The 27,038-nt window shown below is 56.1% G+C and overlaps 1 protein-coding gene across 1 annotated transcript in view; it reads left to right on the top strand.

The window, feature by feature from the left end:
• The first annotated feature begins 6,020 nt into the window (after nt 1-6,020).
• The window catches only part of PITPNM3 (PITPNM family member 3), an 89,192-nt gene continuing 68,174 nt past the window's right edge, over nt 6,021-27,038 (top strand). Inside the window, exons 1-2 of the mRNA XM_070393547.1 lie at nt 6,021-6,127; nt 25,400-25,495. Of these exons, the coding sequence (XP_070249648.1) occupies nt 6,106-6,127; nt 25,400-25,495 (118 nt within the window). The 5' untranslated portion in view covers nt 6,021-6,105. The remainder of the gene's footprint in view (nt 6,128-25,399; nt 25,496-27,038) is intronic.

Here is a 27,038-nt window from a genome sequence, read left to right as displayed (position 1 = left end):
GGTTAATTCCAGTCAAGGGCATGTATCTTGGTTGCAGGCTCCTCCCTGGCTCAGGCTCTGGTCAGGGCTTGTGCAGGAGGCAATCAGTGGATGTGTTTTTCTCACATCGATGTTTCTCTCCCTCTTTTCCTCTCTCTTCCACTCTCCCTAAAAGTCAATGGAAAAATATCCTCAGATGAGGACTAACAACACCAAAAAAAAGGGCTTGGGTTAGCATACTTTTGCTTCAACACTTATTGGCTGTGTGACCTAAAGAAAGATACCTAGGGTCTCTGATCCTCAGTTTCCTTATCTGCAAAATGCTCATAATAGCACTTCCCTCATTATGCTGCTGTAAGTATTAAATGAGGCAATGCATGAAAAGCACTTCAAAGTAGTCACCCAGCAAATATCTACTGCTCGTTGTCATCATTATTACTGTCTACTTACGTAGGAGAGACTAGAGCAGATGAGAGGAAGAGCTTCCCAGCTGGCCTCTCTGTTAAGAGGTCTCAAGGTTTCAGCAAAGTCTGGAGGCAGGAGGATGGACAGCACGAGCCTTCCTCCCCCGGCATTCATTCTGCAGCTCCCTGAGCCCTGAGCAGTGCCGGCTCCTCTGTGGGGAATCAAGACTAATACACCGTGAGATCCGTATCAGCAAGGACAGAGCTGAGCAGGGCGGGCAGGGGCTGTGGCCGAACCTTCATCACACATGGGCAGTGGGGCTGCCAGGCTCATTCCTGCGGTTGTGCGGGAGGCCTTCCCACTCCGACGTCAGCTCGGACCTCCCACCTTCTCGGCTCTCTACTGCCCCCTGGGAAGGTGCGTGGTGGGTACCATTGTACTGGACACGCAGGAGAGAGACAGTTTGTATCACAGGCCGGTTCCGGATCAGGGCTGCAGCTGCAGGGCTGACTCCGTGGGAGGCTGCAGGAGCCCGGGAAGGGAGAGGCGACGGAATGTTCTGAGCAAGCAGACCCCTGGCTGGGAGTTGGAACACAGGTTCTAAACTAGGGCACAGGCGCTGCCCTGCTGGGGCCTCCGTCTTACCATCCGTCACCGAAGGCGTCGACAGCACAATCTCTCTGGAGAGCCATTTGGCCACGTGGTCTTTAGGGAAAGGGGCAGGTTCGGCAGCTCCGCCAGCCTTTGCCGTGCGTGGGCCCCAGAGGATCTCTCCCACGGGGATGTGTGTGGCAGCAGCATTTGTAGCAGCGAGGGGCTGTGAACCGAGGGGGCCATTAAGAGGGGACTGGGAAGAAAGATGAGGTGTTATCATACTAAGTGCTCCGATTGGTGGGAGAGGCCGGGGGCCGGGGAGCAGGACACCAATGCCATTCTGTGCATCGCGGGTTGAAACAAAATAAACCAAGAAGATTTAGGTCTGGATGGTCCTCAGGACCTTCCCACGCCGCATCCCGAGTTCCCGTGTTCTCGGCCAGCCTGGCGGGAGCTGGGAGCTTGCTGGCGTCTAGAGCAAGGTCCGTGCCTGAGCAGGAGGAGCCTGAGGGGAGGCTGTACCTGAGGCAAGGTGTACACGAGCCATAACAGGTGTAGATGGTATCCTAGGTGCAGATAAAGCCGCATAATCTGTTTACCTAACCTGGTTGTGATTTCCTGCCCTTGTCCACGCTGTTGCATTACTAGTCAGGAACCACAGGCCGCTTTCCCTGCCGACCTGGTGTTTTTTTAGTGCCTCATCATCTACAACTGTGTTTGGTTTTCTGAGTTGTGGAATTTGTCATAAATGAACAATGCTGCGGGGTGGGGCAGGAAGGGCACCGGGGCACCTGGCTGATGGGCGTGGCAAGGGCCGCCTTTGCAACAGAGTTTAGGTGTTCACCTAGTTTCCTGTTTGGTCTAAGTATCACTTGAAGACAACTGAGCTTGCGTGGGGCCAATCTCAGCAGTCTTGACATCAAACAAACCCGAAATACAGCTCCTACTGGCTGAAGCTGAAGCCAGAGGAGGCAAATTGTTGCTGCCGGTTGTGGGCAGGGGAGGAGGGGTCCCATTCTCCCTTACCCAGTGGGAACTATTGGACGGCCTCTGTCTTTAACCAGCTCGGTCCCTCCCCCCAAACCCCCTTAGCAAAGCTGCTACATCTCTCTGCCTCCACTCAACCACCCTTTTTCTTGAAAAACCTACCGCTCAGCCTCTCTCCAGACCCTCTCTCCAGAATCCCACTGGGTGAGACTGAGAAGCGAGCTAAAGAGCAATTGCTGACATGAAATCCACGCGGCCTCAGCTCATCTGGACACTCAAGTATTCAATGAGGTAGCAGCTGGCCACTCTGGAGGCAGAGACGGAACACACTGTGGTCAAGTGAAAGTCTGATGAGTGTCCTGGCCAGAGGGCAGAACTGGGGTTCGCCTGGGGCAAGAAGGCTGTGGTGAGAACACACCAGCCATTCTCGGAGCTACTCTGGAAGGCTCCAAAGAAGAGCATCTGTTTCTGGGGCCACTTTTGTGATTGGAGGTGGACCCCATGGCAGTGGACACCAACCAAGGGACTTAAGAGTGGAAAGCAGTGAGGAGGGAGCCAAGATGGGTACAGAGCCGGCCAGGAGGCCCTGCAGGGAGGGAAGACGTCTCCAGGGGCTCAGTTGAGAGGGAACAGGTGCCATTGGCAGAGGCAGTGGGACTTGGCTGTCGTGGTTACCCTTGCTGAAGTGCTTGAGCTGGTCCCAGGCCTCCTTGCATCAGAGGTGGACAGGAATAAGTCCCTCGACCGGCCATTGTCCCGCTCCTGACTCCCATGCTGTTCAGAACGTCACTACCAGAGAGTTGGGCAGCAGCCCTGCCAGGCCCAGCAGGCAGGGCAATACCCAACTCCACCGGTCGTAATGTGTCCCAAAAGGAAGGGAGCGTAGCCTGGCCTGACTGCCTTTCCAGGGGCCACGTTGGCTCCTGAAGACTGTGACGTACCTTCCCAAGTGCTTGGATACTGCCTGCCCAGGATGGATGCCCTGGCCTGGGGTCTGTCGCCTTGAGGAGTCCCCCCAGCCAGCTCCCACCACCTGCCCGGAGCTCTGCCCACATCTGTGCACACACTCTCCCAGACAACAGGCAGCTCGGGCCTCTGCACATTTCTGTTCCAGTTCTCTGAGCTGCAATGCTTGGCTGGGCCTGGGAGCAGCTGGCCACTCTGGAGGAGGAGGAGGAGGAGGAAGACTGTGGTCCGAGGAAAGGCCTGGGCAGCAGGTCCCAGGGAAAGCGTGTGGTCTGGAGCCCTGGTGCCGTCACTCTCCTCGCAGAGCTGCTGGCTCCTGCTCCCCTCCTGCAGGCAGCGGAGGTCAGCATCTCTAAATTGCTAGTTATTCTTTTCTTCAATTAAGGGCGATTCTACTGAAGCAGGAAGTGAACTCCCACTGGTTGATCTAATGGCCTCATGTCCTGAAGTGTTTGCTCCGTCTGAAGGCAGGGCTGGCCTTCCTGGGCAGCTGCTAACAGACAGCACGTCCAGGAGCTGCCTTAGGGCGGGGGGTGGGGGGGCAGGTACGGAGTAGGGCCCCACATTCCCTGTCAGACCCTAGATCCACACAATGGGACTGCATTTCAGATGGGGCTAGGGTTGTGGTGGGTGACAGAGGGGAAGCGTGGATCCAGCCGGGAAGTCCGTGGTCCTGTGGCAAGCCCCCTCCACCTCTGGCCCATTGTCTTCCCATCTGAGAAATGAGGGTGCGGAGGGGGTTCTGGCTGGATGATTTCTATGATTCCCATCTACTCGGCACCTCCCCTCAACTGCTCCACCCACCCTCTCCCAAGGGTTTGTGGTGACTGGGCTCCGTGGTGGGGAGGGGTCTCAGTGCCCACCTCAAGGTGCATCTTCCCTGAGCAGGATGTGTCCTCTCTCTCTCTCTCTCTCTCTCTCTCTCTCTCTCTCTCTCTCACACACACACACACACACACACATGTGCGGAGGGCCCCTGCCAGACTGTGGTCACTATTGCTGCCGTGAGCCAAGGGCTCAGGGGGAGCTGCTCAGACCCAGGTGTGTTGCTTGGGAAGCAGGTATATTGCTCCTCTGTGACCACTCACACCCACAGACCAGGTGGCCAAACCTGGACGTTACCCAAGCGGTCAGGCCTCTGACTGTGTCCCACCTGCAGGGATGGGTGAGGGCAGGGCCGAGCACAGGCCTGAAATCTAATCCTGCGTGACCGTGGGCACCAAACTTCTCAGCGTCCATTTCCTTACGCGTAAACTGCGGGTGATATAGTCCACCTCAGAGAGCACCTGAGCACCCTGCCTGTCCAATGAAAATCCATTGCTATTCCCATTGCTCCTCACCCCAGTGCTGGGGAAAGGCTGTAGGGATCCATCCACGCTCTCCCAGCTGGTGACCCCTGGCACACACTGGAGAGCAGCTCTGGCTCCCCACCTCGGAGCTTCTGGCATTCTGTCTGCTGGAGACAGCACTGCCGGCTGATTCTGGGATCCAGAGTTCTTGGGACTGAAGGGTTTCCTGGGACGTGGGACTGTCAGTGCTACAAATGAGACAGGCTCTGCATACCTGGGTGGCGGGTGAAGCCACACGGGGGCTTTTGGACAGGGCCCTGGGGAGCTTTGGATTTGCCGGGTGAGACATCAGAAGGACTCACAGGTGGGTCGTGAAAGACACAGAATTCGACTCAAATGAGGGAACACATCCTCACAGTCAGCACCACCCGGAGACGGAAGAACTCTGTCCCTGGATGTACTCAGCCAAGAGCTGAAGGATCGCGGGGTGGGGATTCTGTGGGTGGAGTTAGAGCCCTAGAGGGGGTGCTGGACTAAATGTCCATCGAGGCTCCTTTTTGCCCCACGTGTACGCAGTTTCCATAGAGGGGCTGATGGAACCCCTGGCTAGCCCAAGGCTGGAATTATCTGATGGGCCTTTTCCCTGGAAGGTTGGGACTGGGACAGGGTGGGTGGGGGTGACTGGCTGCAGGTTGTAACTGAGCTTTAACCAATTCCTTAGAAGGAGGAGGAAGGCATCTTCTCAGGGGAGAGGAAAAGCATTGGGAAAGTAGCTACTCCCTATCCCTTCCAGCAGCAGGAAGCCCGGCATCTGGCCTGGGGGCTGTTGGGAGCTGCCGAAGGCTGGTCAGACATCTGTTGGGCCCACAGACCTGGTCTGGCCTTGACTAGGGAGGAGGCTTCTTTCCCCTGGGGCCTCCCCTGGCTACCACCCAGGTCCCACCAGAACAGCTGGCCATCTCCTAACCCCTGTCGGGCAGGACGGTGGATCCCCAGCTGCAGAAGCCACAACCAAAATCTCCCCGGCCTCCACCAGGCCTGTTCACCAAAACATCTGCACCCCAGGTGTGGGAGGTGGAGGGGGCACTGCTCACAGCTGAGCTACTGGCCTCGCCAGCTCTGCTCCAGCCTGGGTGGGGCGCACCGGATTTGCATGTGTTGTGCAGGTTCCTTTACAGTGAGGGCACAGGAGCCTCTTCCCCTCTGGGACTAGGTCCGACCCTGGAGATGCCCCGAGCTCGGGAGGGGGCTGATGAGGGGCCCTCCCTTGTCTCTGAGCTCTGGAGCCACCTCCTTCTTGGCTTCGTGGGAGCCGCCCCGTGCCCCTTCTTCCATCCTCTCTCCTCATCCCTGCTGCCTCAGTCACTCTCGGCGCCAGGCGCTGTGTTTCTAGTCTCTGCATTTTGTCTCTGAATTCCTCTCCCCGCCGGTGGCTCAGCCCTAGGGAGGTGTCTCTCAGCCTCCCTGCCTCCCCGTCCCCGTCCCCGTCCCCGTCCCCGTCTCTGTCTGGTCCGCAGTCTCTCGTGTCTCTCGCCCGGTCTCTGCACGCGCCCGGGGCTGGGTCGCCGCGCGCTGTGACCGGAGCAGAGCGGGCTGGAGCGGCGGCCGCGGCCGGGCGGGTGCGGGCCCGCGGGGGCGGGTAGGGCGCCTCGCTCGTTAGTCCCTCCCCGGCGGCGGGGGGCCGGCGCGGCGGCCGCTCGGCGCCTTTAAGGGAGCGGGAGGGAGCGGGGAGGCGGCGGCTGCGGTGGCGGCAGCGGAGCGCGCGGGGTGGGGGCGCGGGGCGCGGCGCTCGGAGTCCACTCGGGCCGGAGGTGGCTCGGAGCCGGGGGCCCAGCCCGGGAAGCGCGAGGAGCCGGGCAGCTCAGCGGAGCCCGCCGCCCGGGACATGGCCAAGGCGGGCCGTGCAGGTGAGGGCGGGCTGGCGCCGGAGGGCAGGGCCGAGGCTCGGGGGAGGGACCCGCGCGGCCCGAGGGGGGGCGGCCGGTCCAGGTGAAGCGCTCGCGCAGGTGGGCGGAGGTTCCCGAGGGCGCGGGGGGCGGCGGCGAGGCCAGACCCCGGCGCGTGCAGAAGGGGCTCGGCGCGCCCCGCGTCCTTCCCGTGCCCACCGTCACCTCGTGGGACACCGCGTCCCCCTCGCCACGGCCCCGCTGGGAAGGGCCAGGGCTGCGGCGCCCTGTCCAGCCAGGCTGTGGGCGCCCTGACCACCTTCCGGAGGACCCGGCCGGCCCGGGCGCGGGGGCCGAGGGGCTGTCCCGCGGCCGCCGCTCCACGCCCTGCTCCCCAAACCGGGGCGCCCCCCACGTCCTGCCACTCGCTATCTCCAGGATGCGACAGCCCCCCGCCCCCAGCTCGGGGAGGAGACCGAGGTTTCTTCTTGGCAAGGGGGTTGCCCCACGCTGCATCCTGGTGACCGTCCCGCCCTCTCCCCCCACCGGACCCAGAGGCAGAGCCTCAGGTGCGGAGGTCTGAAGGTGCCACCCCTTCTGGGGTCCGGTGGGGCGCTGCCCTCCCTCCAACTCACGCAGTGTAGCCTGCGGTGCGGGGAAGTGGGCGTTAGTCATTCGTTCACTCATTCAGCCAGACGTTCATTCACCAACATCTGCTGTGTGCCAGGTCCTGAGCTGGCACTGGGGATGGGATGAGGACCAGACTCTGCCCCTGTTTGCACACTGTGGGCCCGCTGGTGCCCTGGGAGGCTCAGGTTGAAGAAAGCCCACAGTGTGGGCAGCAAGCCGGGTCTCAGCAGGCTGGCTGGTGAAGCTGGCATGTGTGAATAGATCTGCCATGAACTCATAACCAACCTGTGACGTTGGCAGGTGCCATGCCATCCCCTGGGACCAGGCGTTGGCCTGGCACAAACCCCACCACTCTACCCGTAAGTGATGAAAATGATGGAATGCATGAATGTGTGAATTCATGTGTATACATACTCAGCGTGCATACCACCCCGCTGTGTGTGAATCCACTGCACCCCGCAAATGCTGCCCCGGACCCTGGACCCGGTTCAAATCTCCCCTGAATACCACCGGGGTGTATGATTTAGCTGCCTGAGAATAGATTCCCATTCTGTCCCCCAGGAGTCCTGTTGGGGTGGGGCAGGTTGTGTGAGACACAGCAAGAAGGGAACACATTTAAACACCCCCTTTCTCACTTCCCTCCCTTCTCCCCGCTGGGGGAGGCACAGTGAGATGACACCATTGGGGCTGGGAAAGGTTCTCTCTCTCCTTCCCCCACTGAGCTGGGTCCTTACCCAACTTCACTCCTCCCAAAGGGCACAAGACAGGGTGTGTGTCCGCCTACCGCCTCTGCTCTCTGTGGGCATGTGTGTGCATGCAAGTGCCCACCCCCGGGCACAGATCACCTGCCCGGGCACTGCCACCACAATAGCTGTTAATACTTACTGCTTGTCCCAGGCACCCGGTGGAGTAACAGGAAATGTTACTCTCCCCTCTCAGAAACATCTGGCAATAGACACGCAGAGAAATGGCTCCCTCCAGGTGGCCCAGAGGGTCTGGGCAGAGCCTGGACGAAGACCAGCTCTGTTGGACTCTCAGGGCTCTCAGGGGTGGGGTTTCTCCATCGGTGTCTGGATAGGTCACCCCTCCTGGAATGGGGGTGCTGGTGCTGGCTCGGTCCCTAGGCTGAGAGTCCGTGGGAATGTGTTCCAGTGACAGGTGGAAAAAACGGCCCTGCTCCGAGCATCAAGCAGTTTGTCTTTTGTGCTGCAATTTCACGCTTGGCCCTTTCCCTCGGGGCGGCACAGACTCCCCTCCTCTGTGGATCGAACTGTCCATGCTCAGCTGCCACCCCAAGCAGCCTGTGGGCTTGACCCCAGCAAAATCGGATTACTCCTTTCCTCAGCTCTCCCACGCCACTTTGCATTTTGCAAATGTCCCTCTTCTTTAGGCTCCTAAACCTACTGAATTGAGAGCAGCACGCAGCCATGGGTATACTGGGGTGACATCTCCCCCGCTGGCAGAGTCTCTGAGAAGAGACTGGTGAGTGTTAGAACAGAGCGAGTCCTTGGAGACAGGAGCTCAAGTCCCTCACCTTACAGCGAGAGAAACTGAGGCCCAAGGAAGGGAGGTAACACAGAGCGGGATGGTTATTCAGGACCATCTTCCTCTCAGGGACAGAGTGATGGTCAGAAATGATCAGGCCCGGCCTTCACTCTGGGGACAGATGCCATTAGAACCAAGGGAGGCTGAAGGCCAGGGGCGGAGGCTGTGGGAACCGGGCCTGTGAGTGAGGTGTTGCCTCTAAAAGCCGGCCAGGGACCACCTACTGAGGGAAGAAGTAGGGGTTTGGGCCCCAGGGCCACCACAGGGTGTGACGCCAGGGTCATCGCAAGGTAGTCGGGTGAGTGGCATCCTCAGACTCCCAGCGGGCTCTGCCTGAGCAGCCAGCCATGGCCGTGTCCACTGTGCCAGACTCGAGCTGAAGGGGGGGCAGTGCAGGCACTGCCACGTGCCCGGAGGCCCCGGGTACAGAGAATCAGGTCCCAGGCAGGATGGGATCCATCATGGAGGGTGAATCCCAAACGGGCTATTTCTAGCTCCCAACCTCGGGGGGGTTTCAGTCACACGGACCAGGATCACTGTGGTGCCTGCTCAGTCTCGAGAGGAAAGGGGAGGGAAGGAGAGCCCTTGCCCTTGCCCTTGCCCTGACTGTGCTCTCAGTTTGGGACAAAGGGGGAGAGAGGCCCACCTTGGGGATGAAAGGCTGCTGTAGGGAGGTGGGGTCAGGGGTGGGGAAGGATCTAGGACAGTGATGGCGAACCTTTTGAGCTCTGCGTGTCAGCATTTTGAAAAACCCTAACTTAACTCTGGTGCCGTGTCACATACAGAAATTTGTTGATATTTGCAAGCATAGTAAAACAAAGACTTATATTTTTGATATTTATTTTATATATTTAAATGCCATTTAACAAAGAAAAATCAACCAAAAAAATGAGTTCGCGTGTCACCTCTGACACGTGTGTCATAGGTTTGCCATCACTGATCTAGGAGGTCCATTTAGTAAATGGTGATTTCCAATAAGAGCTCCCTATGGGCTCCCTATGGGCTCCCTATGGGCTAGTGCAGACACAGAGGAAGCCAGTGGTGGCCTGGGATGGAGAAGGCTGGATTTCTTAGGAGTTGGGCCTCAAAGACTAGCAGAATTTGGACAGGAAGGTGGCAAGGGGCAGGCTTCCAGGTGGGACTTGAACAAAGGCTAGGGGGTTGGAATGGGACAGAGGTTAAATGTGGAGGGACAGCTGCCGGTGGGAATGGCATGCGTGGGCAGGAGATGCCCCAGGGTGCAGAAATCTGTCTGGCTGGGATGGTGGGTCCCTACAGGGGTGCAGATGGCTAAAAGGAACTTGGGGGAGCATCGAAGACAGAAGCAATACAGTGAGATTTGGGTGTTTTGACAGGTCCCTTTGGCTGCCACCTGAGGGCTTTTGGGAGGGCGGAGAGAGGCTCTACCAGGCTGGGAAAGGTTTGTTCTGGTTCCTGCCAGGCTTGCTGCCCCTCCCTTCCTCTCTATGGCTCTGGGGCCCTCCCTCTACACCCCAGCAGGCTGGCAGGGCAAGTGGGAGGCCCCTGGCCAAGCAGGAAGAGAGGGAGCAGCCAAGAGGGTCTTAGAACCTCTCAAGCTGGGACAGGATCGTGTGGAGAGGCTGGGCTGGGGCTGCAGGGCTGGGCCTTCCAGGCTGGAGGAACCAGTTTGCTCCCAAATGTTGGCCTCTGTTCTGAGGGGAGGAGCCAGCGGGCTGGAGTATTTGGAACCCAGTAATTCCAGTCAATAAAGTCCTGATCCTACAGTGGCACAGCTGGAGGATGTGTCCAGATGCCCATTTTCCAAACCCTTGTCAACAGGGGGACACTGAGGCCACAGAGGAAGGTGGTGGCAGAGCTGGGCTGAAAACCTGTCTTTCTGGAGTCTCACTTTGGACCTTGCTCTGCTGAGTTAGCTGCCCTCTCACCATCCAAAGTCAGAGCTCCTCCTGGGCCCCCTGCACCTTGGTTTGGGGAAGGGGGAGTGGCCCAGTGTCTCAGAGGAGGGGATGCCTGGAAGCTGGGAAAGGGACCAGCACTGGGCTTCTCAGGATGCTGGGTAGGTGCCAGGGGACTGAGGCAGGACTCTCAGGCCCAGGGTATCAGGATTGCTTTGGGATGCATCTTGGGAAGGGCATCAAGCTCTGCAAGATTATACGTAAATTCACCTGCTCAGGTGCCAGGGGGAAGGCTGAGGCCACATTGGATGCCACTGTCCTGACCCAACGCCTCTCTAAAATCTGCCTCCGGGAAGCCTTTGTCCCTGCAGACCTGGGGGTGCTAGAGCTGGGCAGGTCTGTTCCTGGCCGAGTTACCTGTCCTTGCAGACCCTCAGGCCACAACAGGCCCCAGCTGGAGACCTTTGGGGCCTCAGCGCTGGCTGTGGTGTGATTGCAGAGTCAAGGACAGCGCAGCTCCAACAGAAGCCCCACCTCAAGCCTGTGACCCTGAGCCCAGAATCCCCTGTCCCTGTGGAACGAAGGCCCTTGTGGCCTGGCTGGGGTTTGGGAATCCGGTGGAGGAAACAGAGAGTGAGGACAGGGCTAGACTCCCCCTTGTTGGGGCTGTGTCTGTTGCATTGGCCGAAAGGTGTGGTGTTTTCTCCCCTACCTTAGCATCCTGGGACAGTTCATGGCTGAAAGAGGCTGGGAGGTCTGCCAGGCCCCCTGGCCATCGTGCAGGATGGGAGACCGAGGCCAGAAAGGCAAAGCGTCCTTCTCTGGGGTCTTCAAGGACCAAGAGCGTGACCTCCCAGAGACCAGCGAGGCTCTGAGGACTAGGGACTCCGGGATCCAGGCTTGTGAGAGGTAGGACCAGGTCAGGGATTAGCATCCTGAGAACAATCTGGCTCTTTGCTTGGCAGCAGTCCTCAACATGCTCTCCTGTCCAATGGACCAACAGCATTCCTTTAAGGTAGGGCAGATGTTATTCCCATCTTATGGATAAGAAAACTGAGGCCCAGACAGGTTAAGTGTCTGGGTCTGGAATCACACATACAGTTAGAGGCAAAGTGGGAATCAGCACTTAGGTCTCTTCTACTCTTGGAGCCAACATTTCTAAGAGTTAAATTGGGCAACAGAGAAGAGAGCCCGCTCTGTCACTGGTTGACCTTGAACTGCTCCTCCGGGCCTCAGTTTTCTCATCTGTAAAAGGGGGAGGGAAGGGAAAGACTTGGGGAGTCTGAATGAGCTTTAAGTCAGCTCTGGCTCTGATAATACTGCTCCTTTTTTTTGGCTTCCCTCCCTGCTGGCTTTACTATGCCTCCAGGGGCCTCACCTCCTCCTCTCTCTAGCCCACAGGACCCTCCCCAGAACGGTGGTGGGAGATGGGGAACAATTCGGATGCTGAGGGCTTGGACATAGAGAGCACCTGGTCCCAGCTGAGCAACCCCGGAGTGTCAGAGCCCCCAGGGGAAGGGGTGGGAGTAGCAGGGGGCAGAAGGCAATGCGTAACAAGTGAGTAAAAATCAAATGAGATCTGAGCTCCCCACCCACTCCCTCAAATCTCTCTACACTCTTGCTTCTAAAATTCTTGTTTTCTAAGGAGAAAGAAAATGCTAAATTGCACCCCCTTTCACAAAGGAATGGGCGCCTAGTGAGTCACTCCGGAGGTAATGCCACCTCCAGGGCCTTGTGCCTGGAAGGCCTGTGCAGCTGCGTGGCCACCAGCCCCCATGGAGATCATGTGTGGAGGGGTGGTGAGTGGGGAGCCTGCTGCCTGTCAGTGGCTCGGGGTGGGAGCTGGTCCCTGCAGCGGGGCCCCACCCTGCTTCCCCCGGGCTCTCTCCGGGGCTGCATTTGTGAGGTTCACTTGGGAATAGGGCCCTGGCTCAGGCTGGGGCCAGCTGAGAGCCTGTGTGGCCACATCAGGGCTTGGTTCAAGACCTGGGGTGGCATGTAGGGGCTCGGGCTCAGGCCTGTCTGTGGGGTGAATTCAGGACCCGGAGTGAATTCACTGCCGGTGAATTGTGGCTGTGGGGGGCGAGGTCAACGCGTGTGGGCAGGGCTGGCAGGGAGCAGGTGCCTTTGCATCTGGAAACCAGAGTTCTTGGGTGGCAAGCTGTCTCTCTAGGCGTCTCGGTGAGGTTCTTCTCCGAGGCCGGGGAGCAGGCGAGGGCGCAGATGGCGCTCTGCCAGGGGAAGGTGCGAGGGGGTCTGGGCACCCCCTTCTGTGAGGGTCAGCCCGTTTATTTGCAGACCTGGGGCAGGGGAGGCCAGCGAGGAGGTGCTTCTCCTTCCCAGATGACCCGTTATTCTGGAGGGAGGGGAAGTCGCCGACCGGGAGCCAGGGATGCCAAACAAGGGTTGAAAGCAAAAATAGAAACGCGCCGGGCTCGGTCTGGGAGGGGCGCTGAGTTCTGGCGGATGAGCGGCTACCGAGATGCCCTGTTTGCTCGGCTCTCCGTGTTTGCTGAGCACATCCCGCCCTGCGCTCCTGGCTCCTCTGGGAGAGACCTAGGTGTGCGCACCGAAGTGGGAGCGCTCAGGAGTCTGTCTTCCGGAGGTGTGGGGCGTCTGGGCCGCCCATCACTCGCACACCTCTGACCTTTTCTGGGCTGCTCCTCCTGGGGCTTCCTTCTCTCTCCCCACCCCCATTCCCCGCCTCCTGCCTCCCCTGAGGCTGGTCCCAGCTGAGCAACCCTGGAATCATCCCCAGTGGTAAAAAGCTATTTTCAGCTCTCCTGTTACTGCCCAGTGGGGGGTGGGGTGGGGTGGTGGTGGTGGTGGTGGTGATGATGTTTATCCCTTGCTGCCTGTGTGTTTCCTTCTTGTACAGTGTCATCTGAAGCAGCCATGAAAGCATTATGCAGCCCCGCCTCTGGGGTCCCTCCTGGCTGGCAATTCTCAATTCCCTGTGCTGGGATTTGGCACCAAATGGAGAGCCTGGGGAGAGAGGCAGCCGAGGCCCCATCTTTGCTTAGTAGCAGCCTGGAGCGGCAGGTGGTAGGAATGGCCCACGGGAGCCACTAGGTCCTGGCTGGTGGAGGGCTGCGTGCTTCACGGTAGCCTTTGGTGCCCTTACCAGAAAGCTGGCTCACTCATTGAGGTGGGGGGGTCTCTGAAAGCGCTGTGGGGGGCGAGGTCAATGTGTGTGGGCAGGGCTGGCAGGGAGCAGCATTCTCCATGGAATCTGTAGCCCCCACCAGGCCCCCACAAGCCTCCGTCCCCACTTCCCAAAGGTGCCCTGAGTTGATTGGAAGGAGTGCCTTCCTGTGGATGCTGAGGGGGGCCCTCTGTCCCCTCTTTTGGGGCTCCCCCTGCTCCCAGCTGCCCTCCTGAGGAGCCCGCAGGTGGCAGAGCCATCGGTGGCAGATGCTGTGGGAGCTCCCTTTAGAGGGAGGAGAAAGTGTCTCCCTTCTGGAGCAAGAGTCTGGAGGGACCGAGAGGGGACATCTGGGGCTTGAGAGACTTGTTCCAAGTAACTCAGAACTGTTGGGAGCCGAGTTGGCAGAGCAAATGAAAGTACAATAGATAGCCAAAGCTATTAATCACTAATTAGTTCCTCAATAAGGTAATTAATGGGTATTTAAATGGCATATTTATGAGATACTAGCAGGTCTTCAAAAAGCACATCTTTTCCAAGGCAACTGATTTGGCCAACTGTGTCCTTACTGGGAGGCCAGACTCTCATCCCACTCAGCCCACCCGGGAGCAAGAGCCGGACAGTGGGCAGGTCAGCTTCCTCCTCCCAGCTTCCCCTTTCCCATCTGCGAACAGGGATCACGGCCCTTCTATACTGACCTCGCTGGGCTGTTGTGGAGATAGTAAGAAGTGAAGGCCACACAGATGCCTGGCAGGGGTGGGAGATGCCGTGCGGATTCAGTGCTGGCCCTGAAAACATCCTCGAAGTGATTGGCGAGGCCCCTTGATGGCGCCTCGTGCGGCTTAAGGCCAGGGTCAGGCTGGAGTCATTGCTTGGTGGGTTGCGAATCTGCGGCTGGGTCTGATTCACCTCCTAGCTTGGTTTGAGATTGGGGCTGTGGCCTGATCTGCAGCTGGGTCTCAGCATGTCCGGGGATCATGCTTGTGCCTTGATCTGTGGCCAGCTCAAGGTTGGGGCGGCGGCCAACCTCAGGATGATTCTGCAGCCCAGACACACAGCCTCAGTCCTGAGCCCACCGCTGGGCCGATGGAGCTGCCTGGTTGCCCCAGAAGCTGGTTTCCTTCCGGGCCCTTCAGGATCTGGGCTCCAGGTGCTGGGAACCCCAGCAGACAGGCCCTCCTGGGACTCCTGGCATGTCCCCTGAAACAGCCTAGCACACAAGCTCATCAATGGCGCATACAGCAGTTTGGGAGATAGTTAGGACGTGTTTCTATAGCAACCAACCCCCAACCAGCACTGGTTTCCTTCAATAATGCCTTTTTCTAGAAGCAGCGTCTCTGGGCCTCTCCTCCCTTCCTGGGTGGCCCCGCAGCCCCTCAGCACGGGCTGGTTGGCCCTGGATGGGTCTGGTCACCACACTCATCCTGACCCGGAGCGGGAGCCTGCGGACCTGCTCTATGGGACACTTCCCTGGGAGGCCTCCTGAGATCTGGCCCCTGCTGGGCCATGCTGAGCATAACAGCAGCTCTCTCTGTGCCCATCCCTAGACTGGGAGAGGCTAGGGGCCTGGAGAGGTTCTTACCAGGTGTCTGCCATGAGGAAACCCACAGCTCAATGGGGCAGGCAGGCCTAGACTCAATCTGGGGATAAGTGAGCACAGACAGGATGTTTTGGGATGTAGCTCAAGGTTTGGGGGGCAGGCGAGACACAGCCCCAGGCAGCTATGCTGGGGAGGGGACCAGCCAGGCAGCAGGAGCACCTCATGGGCATCAGGGCAGCTTCAGGGAGAGAAGGCATTTCCTGTTTTTCCCTCTAGGCTCCCATTCCAGGGCCTCAGGAGGAGATGGGCTCACCCTTGGGAGTCTCCACATAGGAAAGGACCTAAGAAAGGCCTGTGGGTAAGCATGATTATGTTATTTAACAAACCCTCTCAGCACTGAGTGCCAGGCATTATGCTAGACCTTTTCCAAATACTCAATCATTTCATGCTCATAGCAACCCTGTGTAAGTACTATTATTACTCCCATTTTACAGAGGAGGAAACTGAGGCACGGAGTGGCGGACAGTGACATTTACTAAGAGCATCACTGATAAGTGGCAGAGCTGGGATTTGAACCGGCCCCAAGTGGGAGTGGGAGTGGGGGTGGGGGTGGGGCGGTGGTTCACGTGAGAGAGCAGGAAGGCCAGGCTCCCAGAGGAGGGCAGAGAGGAGGGCCTCAGGCAGACTCCGCAGCTCACACTCTACATCCTGCATGTGGGACCCCAGGCGAGGACAGAGAGCAGAGAAGTGTCATCTAGATGTGCCTTGTGAGGCTGTGTGTGTGTGTGTGTGTGTGTGTATGAGAGGCTGTGTGTGTGTGTATGTGTGTGAGGCTGTGTGTATGTGTGAGGTGTGTGTGTGTGTGTGTGTGTGTGTGTGTATGAGAGGCTGTGTGTGTGTATGTGTGTGAGGCTGTGTGTATGTGTGAGGTGTGTGTGTGTGTGAGGCCCTGTGTGTGTGTGTGTGTGTGTGTGTGTGTGAGAGAGAGGCTCTGTGTGTGTGTGTGTGTGTGTGTGTGTGTAGCTGTGTGGCAGTGTGTGACAGAGAGAGAGAGATGGGGGCCACCGGCATGAGCCACATCCGAGCAGCCGAGCACTTTCCCTCAGCCCTGTCCTCCCCTGAGGCACAGTCTGCTTGGACCCCACCAGCGGGCCAGGCCCTGGTTTCAGATGCAGCCTTGCAGGGTGGGGCATTCTATGGCCACAGTCACAGGAGACAGGCCCAGCGTGCGGCACCCAACCTTGACCCATTCAGAGGCACCTGTGGCTCCCTGGAGGTCTGGGGATTGGCACCTCAGGGCTGTGGCTGTCACAGCAGACACCATGTCCCCTCCCTGCTCTGATGAGCCGGACCTTACTCTGGAGGAGAAAGTTCTAGATCCAGCTTCTCCTGGAAGTGGCCTGGTTGCTTTGACCTGTGTCTGTTCTCCCTCCCTCTCTCCTGCCCCAGCCTGGCCAACCCTGCTCACCCTCCCTTGAGGCACAGCTCACCCCTCCTCCAGGAAGGCCTCCGGGCCCCCAGCCTGCAGGGAGGTGCCTGAGGGAGGTGCTGTCTAGACCCAGGGTGGGCAGGGGGTGTGGCATTCAGCCCAGGGGTCAGGCTGCGCTGTCCATCCTGTGCTCCGTGCAGGGTGGTACAGGGCTGGGCCCAAGGCTGCATGCACCCCAGGGACGGGAACTGATCCAGTTCAGCTCTGTCCCCAACTCCTTCCTCTCGGCACCATCTAGTCCAAGGTCTGGCCCAGGAAGAGCTGGCCACACCCACATCCCTCACTCCCTGGCTTTTCTCACCATGAAACAGTGTTCCCCTCAGACCCGGCTCCTGAGGGCATGTGGGGCTTCCTTCTGGTGGGGTGCTGGCCCTCAGGCTGGGGCTTGGGGTCCTGGTACAGGGCGGAGCATGCACAGCAGGCTCTTGTCCATCTGTCCATCTGCCAATTCCCGTGTCCCTGAGAACCAGGTTTGAAGTGGGGAAGATGGGTGTGTGCAGAGGACGATTGGATTCAGGGCCTCTGGCTGCACCCATTCTGGGGAGACCTCGGTCTGTGACAAGACTGCACTGGACCTGCAGGCAGTGGGTAGATGGACCAGGAGAAGGGGGGTTGGCCCAGCTTGGAGCTCTGTGGGGAGACCCAGGCATCGTGGGTGGCGAAGCGTCCTTGTTTCTCTCTGAATTGCTGGGGCAGGGTTGGGATAGTCTCCTTTCTCTTTTATTCTGAGTTAGAGTTTTCAATAAATGTGGGCATGAAGGTGGGACAGAGGGCAGTGTGCGGGAGGGTGTAGGCTGAGCCTTTGAAGATACAGAAGGAACTCAGTAGCCTCGAGGAGGACCCTGGAGGCTGCTGGAAGCCCACTGGGTGCAGGCGGCTGCCAGAGCCCCACCTAAACCTTAACCCCTGCAGCCGATGAGGCTCCTGTCTCCCGAGTGCCCGGCAGTGCTGGGCATGTCAATGGATGATCTTAAATCTCCTAACAAGAGGTAAGATTACGATACCCATTTTACAGATGAGAAAAGTGAGGCTCAGAGAGCTTACTAGTAATTTGCTTCAGGTCATACACTTGTAAGTGGTAGCATTGAACCCAGGTTTGTGTTGCTCGAAAGCCCATGTTCTCACTTTTCTGCTAAATTTTCACCTATGGCTGGGAGCTGATTGTGTGTGTGTGTGTGTGTGTGTGTGTGTGTGTGTGTGTGTGTAAAAGAGAGGGGCATAAGAGAGAGAGTAAACGGATGTGTCTCAGGGATGGGCTTTGGAAGGGGGTGTAGCTGGCTGAGGACGCTCACACTGCTACTGGACAGGGGCCAACCGGAGCAGGTCTGCCTCAGGCCGGCCTGCAGTGTGTGCGTCCTTGACTTGGTGCAGGAAAGATGTCACTTCGTGAGTCCAGACGGGTGGGAGGGTGTGTTTATTAAAGCTGGGACAGGGGAACAAAGGAAGAAACAACAGGGGAGAGCCCAGGCGGGTGCTTTGTCTCCCTAGAAACGAGATAGGAAAGAAGTGAGCCACTGTGGGGCTGCTGCTAGCTCACTGGGAAGTCAGAGGAAAAGGGGGCCTTGGAGACAGGATCAGGGGGTGAGCCTGGGTCAAGCTGCCACTGCCCAGCGCTCCCCTGGCTGCAAGCTTCCTGGGAACCCTTAAAAATAAATTTAAAAAATCATGCAGGGAAGGGGCATGGGCGTGCTCTAGAGTGAGCCTTCATTGAGTTTCTGTCCTGAGGGCTTTTTTCTCCTCCTCCTCCTCCTCCTCCTCCTCCTCTTCCTCCTCTCCCTCCTCCTCCTCCTCCTCCTCCTTCTTTTTCTTGCAGGTGAGAATCTTAGGGGAGGGTTTCAGTACAATATTCATTAGCTTCCCAGGTTCATTTTTAAATATGTTGATGCATTAAAATGAGTATATAGGGGAGTTTTGGATGACTGGTCTTTTACTGTTATCTTAGGTCTGTCTGGCGTTAATGGGGCTTTTGTTATTTGTTCCCCAACTCATCTGTCCTTGGGTTTGGTTGGCACACATGGCACTGATTGGGTCTTTGTTCTCTATTTCCCAGGCAGGGTGATTTAAGCTTTGTGTTCTCTGGTTAAGGAGGAGAGGTATAAACCATTTGCTCTCAAGTGTCCTTGGTTGGGGAAGATAAAGTCTTGCAGCTCACAAGCTGGCTGCAAGCCGCCCAAACTGCTTGGCCTTGTTTGATTTTCTTGCCTCAGTTTCCCCATTCCACTTGCCCAGGGATTTTCCTAGCTTCTTACTATCCTGCTACGACACTTTCCAAGGTAGGCGGACACACATCTAGATTTTCACATAGAAGCAAGGATACCCAGACACAGATTTGCAGACCTGGTAGGTGGATGGTTCTAGAACTGGGACAGCTGCCCCCCAGGGCTGGGGCCCTGAGAACAGCCAGGGGCCTCCAGTCCCTTGCCAAGCTGGCCAGCAGCAGGTGGGAGAGTTCTTTTGGCCAAGAGAGAGAAGGAGAGAAGGATACCTGGGCGAGAAGGATACCTGGGCGAGAAGGATACCTACTGCCCTGAGCTCCGACACAGAGCACCCAGCATGTGGTGCTGAGCACAGACCCTGGAGTCCGATGGACCTGGGTTCAAATCCTGCCTCCATCACTTCCGAGCCTTATGACCTTGAGCAAAGCACTTCCTTCCCATCTCCGAGGCTTGCTTCCCTTAGCTGTAAGCTGGGGAGTCGTGCCAGCCACCCCACAGGGTTTGGTTAGGATGGATCATACCTGTGAAGCAGCTAGTGGAGTAGATTTACTCATCAAACCATTTTTATTAATTCACCTTTTTGTCAAAAACCCTTCTTGGCCCTGTTCCTCTTGGGACCACGTATTGGACGCAGACTATGTAGAGAGGTGCAGGGCAGGGAGCTGCTCAGGGGACTGAGCTTCTGGCCTCCACCCTCTCTGTGTTGGAATCACGGTGCCCACTTTTCTGACGGTCAAGACTGTGTGCGGCCTTTTGCACACCTGACCTTGTCCGAGCCCCGCCCCGCAGGAGCCGTCCTGACCCTCGGGGGCATCTGTGTCCCTTCCTCCTGACGTGTGTGGGTGATAGGCTCTGGGTGAGGCTTGGACCCTTAACAGCCGCCTGTTCTGAGCTCCCATCCATGACAGGCCACCCTCTGGCGCCATTTCCGCTCCCACCTCCTCCTCTATCTGTCTGTCTCCCCATCACAGCCTCCAGCTCCTCCGATGTGCAAGCTCCGCTGCAGCGCTGCCCTGCAGTTCCTCCTTCCCGAAGGCTCTCATGCATGCCCCTGCCTGTCCAGCCCGTACGTGTGTGTGCACGCACACACACACACACACTCACACACACTCACACACACACACACACACACACACACACTCACACACACACACACACACACACTAGCACTAGTACATCTGGCTCCTTCTCATTCAAGCCTCCACTCCTCTGACACTTCTCAGAAAGGTCTCCCTCTCACACTCCTCCCAAGATGTTCTGTCCATCGCTGTTTTTCTTTTTTTGAAATGCGACCTTTGGCGTTTGCAAAAAAAAATCTGCAAGCTGGAGGGAAAGCTGGAGGGAGCATCACCTGCCCAGAAGCCAGGGGACGGCTGCTTCCTGGCAGCATCCCTTTGCCCAGGCTCTTCTCTATACAAGACCAGGTAGCCACATGCCCCCAGGCACCCACTTTCCAGAGGTTGTTTGGCAATCCCTGCCTGAGAGGAGGGAGGGGCTGGTAGCACATTTAAAGAAACTAATAGGATACTAGAGGCCCAGTGCATGAAATTTATGTACAGGCTGGGGGGGGGGGGGGGAGGGGCAGGGGGGGAGAGGGTCCCCTCAGCCCAGCCTGCACCCTCTCCAATCCGGGACCCCTTGGGGGATGTCCAGCTGCTGGTTTAGGCCTGATCCCAGGGATCGGGCCTAAACCAGCAGTCAGACATCCCTCTCACAATCCAGGACTGCTGGCTCCTAACTGCTCACCTGCCTGCCTGCCTAATCACCCCTAACTACCTCTGCCTGCCGGCCTGATCACCCCTAACTGCCTCACCCCTAACTGCCCTCCCTGCCGGCTTGGTTGCCCCCAACTGCCCCCCTGCTGGTCTAGCCCCTTACTGCCCCCCTGTGCCAGCCTGGTCACCCCACACAGCCTGCTGTTCAGTCGTTTGGTTGTCCCTCTCTAACCCCCCTGCTGGCCTTGTTGCCCCATGCAACCTGCTGGTCGTTACTGTTACTGTGATGGTGTCCCAGACAATTTGCATATTCCTCTGTTATTAGTATAAATGTTTAAAAACTAGTGCATTTTACCCTGGCTGGTGTGCCCTGTGGTTAGGGCATCAGTCCATGCATGGAAGGGTTGCAGGTTTGATTCTTGCTCAAGGGCATGTGCCTAGTTGCAGGTTTGATGCCTGGCTCATGTGGGAAGCAACCAATCCATGTCTCTCACATCTTTCACATCGAAGTTTCTCTCTCTCTCACTCTCTTTGCCCCTCTCTTCCACTCTTAAAAAAAAAATAATCAATGGAAAACATATCCTTGGGTGAGGATTAACAACAAAAAAATAAAATAAAATAAAAACCAGTGCATTTTGAAAACAAGGAGGATGGCAGCAAACAAGATAAAATATGCTTTTTTTAAAAAAAATATATTTTATTGATTTTTTACAGAGAGGAAGGGAGAGAGATAGAGAGTTAGAAACATCGATGAGAGAGAAATATCGACCAGCTGCCTCCTGCACATCTCCTACTGGGGATGTGCCCGCAACCCAGGTACATGCCCTTGACCGGAATCGAACCTGGGACCTTTCAGTCCGCAGGCCGACGCTCTATCCACTGAGCCAAACCGGTTTTGGCGATAAAATATGCTTTTGAAAAAAGAAATTCACATACAGATTTTGAGCACAAAGAAGAGTCAACAATCAGGTGACTGGCCATCGGAAAGGAGACACAGTGTTAGTTCAGCATTTGTAACTCAAATACCAGTAGGTGACTGTTCTTTTGATGCCTGGGGCTGACTGCCCTGATCTTTCTCGCGTGGATGTACAGACCCCTGTGTTCACACCAGCCTACCCTTTAGGCTTGAGGAGGGAGGACATGGTGGAGACAGGAGGGAGAGGTTTTCTGTTCTGCATAGCACTTTGTGCTGCTGAAATCATCCTTGCTGTCCACTTCTCCAGGCCTATCTCCCCCAGCACCCCCTGCATGAATGTATGCTTTGTGAGGGCCCCACTTTATCCCTGATATTCCCCAAACCAAACACAGCGCCTGCGTGATGGGCAGATCCCTTTGACACCCAAAACCCCTTCCCTCTTTGTCAACCTCTAGCCGGGCAAACATCTCTTTCAGATCGAGTTGGACTGGCCTCCCTGCAGCCTCCACCTGCCCGGTTCTCCCACTGGGGCGCCCATGGTGGCCAGCTCAGGACCCATGCTGCCAGTGTCGTAGTGACCTGGGACAATGGCCTGAGAGCTGGATGCGGTGGGGGAAGAGCTTTCTCTCCTCTTTCCCTCAGGCTCTGTCCCGCACATGCTGTTTGTGAGGGGGAGGTTGGCAGGAACGTCCTCATCTTTGTTCTTGGGTGGAGTGTGTGCTGTACAGGTATGAGGGTCACCATATCCAGGAACTCCTCCCTGAACCCTCGCTCTTCAAACTCCGGGACCAGATAGACTCAGATGAACCTTCAGATGAACCTGTCACCACTTAAGCTCTTGCTGCTCTCCACCCAGCCCTCAGGAACCAAGTAGGTGAGGATAATGGGACTGTCCTGATCCTCCAGGTTCTTGCTTCTTAGGAATGGAACAGATTTGGACAGCAAGGGATATTTGTGTGTTAGAGAATGTGTGATCGTTTTTATATCTTTAGTAGCTGTTGCTTGAGAAAACATATAAATGTGCCGAATTCAGAAAGAAGTTACATTTAAGTGATGGTATTTTTTGAGTCACAGAAACTTGCACGTATATTTGATTTATATCCAACACTTCTTTTCACTTTGTTGATTTTTGTGCGCTATTGTAAATGGTGTTGGTTTTTACATTTCAAATTCTAATGGTTCATTTGGGATATAGGAGTGAAATTGACTTTTGCATATCAATCTTGTATCTTGGGATCTTGCTATACTCAATTACTAGTTTTAGTGGGGTTTTAAAATAGATTGTGTAGATTTTTTTATTTTCTACATAGAATACCATGCCATCTGAGAATAAAGACAGTTTTATTTTTTATTTCAATATATGTATGCTTATTATTTCTTTTTCTTGTCTAATTGCACTAGCTCAGACTTCTTCCACATTCCTTTGGGAAACAGTCCCATATCCCCATTAGAAATACTCAGTTATGGTGCATCTGGATTCTCAAATTCCCTTACAGCAAATCCAGGGCCCAGGGGTAGGAAGTTGCTGACCAGCCTGTCAAGCTGTCGACACTGGTGGGTGAGAATCAGAAGGTTAGAGGGTCCTCATGGGGAGCGTGGGGAAGACCCAGCTTTGCACCCAGAGGTGACTTCTGATCAGTGTTCCCTGTGGCTTCTGCCTTTTCTATGTCTCAGAGCATGCTTTTGCCTGGCTCCCAGCCATGGAGTTCAAGCTGGGTGTGGTCTTGGCAGCTGGTGGTGGGTGGGGTAGGAGGGACAGGCAGGAGGGCCGCGGCCCTGGGCTGACCTGGGCTGGCCTCTTGCTTCAGGAACAGTTTATGTTCTGAGATCTGGGCTCAGGGCAGGGAACAGTGCTGGCATGCTGCAGGGTGACAGGGCGTGGTGAGCGGAAGCTGCAGTAGGTTCTCCAAGGACTTCATCGTAATGTGAACTGTAGCTGTGGCACGAGTGGAGGGGAGAGAAGGGCTGCCCGCCTCTCACTTGTTTATTGTGCCAGATGGGCTCCTCAAACATCAGTCAGAATTGAAAAATTTCAAGGGACTGTCTCTGTCAAGGATTTCATTGTACATATGAGGAAACCGAGGCAGTGGCTTTGCTGATACAGGAGCCCAGGTCTCTCTGGAGACAGGACATGTGTGCTCGGTGGCCAGGGCTAAAGCCTCAGGGAAGATATACCCTTGTGTGCCTGCTGGTTTCACTGTTTTCTGTTGCATCTAAGATACAATTAATTATGAGATGCACCAGTTATAAGATCCCTGAGAAGCAATAAACAATGCCAATTAAATTATGACACACCATCATGTAAGATGCACCCCAATTTTAAAGATGATAAAGTGTGAAAAATGTGCGTCTTAGGATTGATAAAATAAGATGAATTCATAAAATCGATAATCATAGAAAATTACACGTGCAGTGTAACAACCGAGTTTTCCCTGCCTCTTCTAATCAAATTCTACTCAGTAGAGATAATCTCTATTGACATTTTTGGCGCATGTCCTCGAGACATGTTAATGCATCTGTAAGTATATTTATACAGTAATTATTGTTGAGAACACTTGCTATATGCTGGGCCCTGTGCTAAGCACTCTGAGGCATGTTAGTTAATCTTTACAACAGGCTCATGAGGCAGGTATGAGCTATCCTTTCTTTATAGCTGAGGACACTGAGGCCCAGAGAGATGAAGGGACTTACCTGACATCACACAGTTTCAAAGAGGCGAGGCCTGAGCTTGAATCCAGGCCCCTTCAACCTCAGGGCCTGAGCTCTTAACTAATTTGCTGCTCGTATCCTCGATATGCAGATATGAGTACGGTATGTCTTTCAAAAGTGAGGTCCAAAGGAACATATGGTTCTGCAATATTTTTCTCCTAACCATACCCCATGGGCACCTTTCCATGTCAGTACCTAAGGAGCTACTTTATTTTTCGAATAGTTGCAAAGAATTCTCCTATGACGGTATTTGAACAGACTTCCAGTCCCCTATGGCATTGCTCCCAGTGTTTTGTTATTACCAGAACACTGAGCAGATCAACTGTATACTTCCATCTCTGTGTACTTCTCTAATTATTTCCTCAGGAAAATTACCAGGTCAATTTCCTCCCAACACGTTTATGGTTTTAATTTTTACAATTAGATTTTAATCCATCTGCAGTCCCCAGTATTTCATGTGTCAGGAGAGCATGCAGAGAGGTTTGTGGATGTGCTGGGCATCAGCTGGTTGCATGTGAGTCCCAAAGTGCCTATGGAGGGGGCAGACAATGCGGGGTGGGGGTGGGGGTGGGGGTGGGAAGAAGCTCCTGTTGCTGGCTTTCCCCTCCCTGGTCCAGGGGCAGGACGGGGATTGGGGCAGAGTTCAGGGAAGGGGCCACATTCGCTGTGTGCCCTTGCTCCTCCCTGCTCCAGAGAACCCCTCCGCCGATGCCCTGGCCTCTGTCAATAATAAGAATAATAGCAATTGCCATGACGGCGCCTCCTGAGATACTGGCTATAAACATGCACTATTTCTGATCTTTCGGGTTTAGGGTTGTTGTCAGTTTTCTATAGATGGGGAAACCGAGGCTGCCGTCTGGAAAGGGAAAGGCTTGCACGTGACAGAGATGGGCAGAGCTCCAGCTCAGGCCCTGCTCTTAGCGCGAGAATTTCTCTCCCGAAGCTGCAGCCCTGGCCTGGCCTGCACAGTTGTGTGTGGTGGATGCTACTGGTGCTCATCAGGTGTCTGCTTCCCCTCCCTGCTCTCCTGAAGGAGCATCCCTGACGGGGTGTGACTCTGTGCTCTCCTCTCCGGCTGCAGCAGGCTTTGGGGTCTCCTTCTGAGAGGATGGCATCACAAGGTGGCCGCCATGAACAAGCCCCCTGCCAACCAGTGTGTGTGAGTGAGAAACCAGCCATTGTTGTCTTAGGCAGCTGAGATCACGTGTCAACACGGGGAAACTTACCTTATGCTTCCTGATGCACTGTGGCACCTTGACCCTCCCCTAACTGCCTCGGGCTCCGTTTTAGGCGTAGAAAACGGGCACACTTGTTGCCCCCCGCGGCGCTATCTCAGAAAGGTATGGGCTGAAATGAAACCGGGGCCGTGGGAGGGCTCAGTGGGGTCTGAGCACCAGCGGGGAGAGGGCAGGGACATGCCAGACACCCACGGACCCTGGGTCCAGGACCGCCCGGTGTACCTCCTTCGTGCTGGTCTCAGGCTGGGTTAACAGGTGTGTTCCCTTTGGCAGGTGGCTCCACCCCGGGCGGCGGTGCCCCCTGGCACCTTCGAAATGTCCTCAGCGACTCAGTGGAGAGCTCGGATGATGAATTCTTTGATGCAAGAGGTGAGTGAACCGCGTGCTCCCATCATTGCTGGCTGATCTTTCTGGAAGCCCCAAGAAGGAATCTCTGTTGGGGGTTAGTATCTCTCCCCACTCAGACACTCGGTTCCACTCTTCATACTCACCCAGTCTGGGGGCCCCCGGGGGCTGGGGTTCAGCTTTTACTCACTCACTCACTCACTCACTCACTCACTCACTCACTCTTTGAGATACTTGCTGAGTCCCTTGGATATCCCAGGAGCTGTGTGAGGCCCTCCTGATACTGTGGGAAACTCATAGGCATGGCCACGCCCCCACCAAGCTTACAGTCTAGAGCAGTGGTTCTCAACTTGTGGGTCGCGACCCCTTTGGCGGTCGAAGGACCCTTTCACAGGGGTCGCCTAAGACCATCCTGCATATCAGATATTTACATTACGATTCATAACAGTAGCAACATTACAGTTATGAAGTAGCAACGAAAATAATTTTATGGTTGGGTCACAACATGAGGAACTGTATTTAAAGGGCCAGAAGGTTGAGAACCACTGGTCTAGTGGGAGAGGCAAGCATTGAACAGTTTCACAAAGGGAAATGCAATCAGAATGGGGAATAATGACACTGAGGAAAAGTATCAGCTGTTAATTCAGAGTGAGGACAGGGGCACCTAACTCAGTTAGGGCTGGCGGGTCGTTAACATCCTCTGCAGAACTGAGGGGAGGAGGAGGCTAGGTGAGCAGTGGGACAAGGACCCTCTAGGCAGGACACTGTAGGTATGATGGGGCTGAAGCAGGAAAGATGGGGCATTCTGGGAACTGAAGGGGGTCCTCATGGCAGGGAGGTAGCGAGCCAGGGGAAGAGGAGAGAAGACGCTGCCTGAGACCCAGTGAGTGGCTTATAGGATTAGCCCAGGGCTGGGAGGGAAAGAGCGATGAGGTAGGGACCTGTTAGAAGCCTGTTGCAGCTGTTCAGAGGAGAGACGATGGTGGGCAGGATGTCAGGTGGTTACCCAGGGCTGAGTGCATGGCCAGCACACAGGACATAGCCAGGGGCATTCTGTAAGCCAGGATGGAAGAATAAGCAGCTTTGCAAAAACTGGATAAGGGGGCACCGAATGGGGTGGGCACTTCAGGCAGAGGGATCAGCCTGAGCAAGGGCTGGGAGGGCAGGCGTAAGGACCAGTGGGAGGCAGTGTCTGTCTGGAATTCAGGAGAGAGGACCCTCGCAGGTGTGCTCACGGGCGCTGTGTGCGAGTGGGCGGAATGAACAAGGGCCTCTTCTCTGGCCCAGGAGGCTCCCCACTTCTCACTTGCCTGGCGTGGGAAGTCACCATACTTGGGGGGTTAACTGCCTTCTGAGGCAGAGCCAACTGAAATGCCTGGCAAAACGGGGTCTTGAAGGAGAAACACACTGTGCTGGGAAGACCTCTGGGCCCAGAGCAGCACACTCGGGGCACGGGCTCACCCATGCCATTACCTTGTTTGTGATCGTGGGCAAGTCTTTCCCCTTCTCTGGGCCTCAGTTTCCCTGTTAGCTCTGCATCTCCGGAAACGGAGGATACCCAGTCCAG

This window comes from Myotis yumanensis, unplaced genomic scaffold (assembly GCF_028538775.1).
Source record: "Myotis yumanensis isolate MYYU_CA2020_CCGP unplaced genomic scaffold, mMyoYum1.0.hap1 SCAF_16, whole genome shotgun sequence".
NCBI classification, from domain to species: Eukaryota; Metazoa; Chordata; class Mammalia; order Chiroptera; family Vespertilionidae; genus Myotis; species Myotis yumanensis.
Note: the sequence above shows the minus strand (reverse complement) of the source record. Positions and strands in the feature narration are given on the sequence as shown.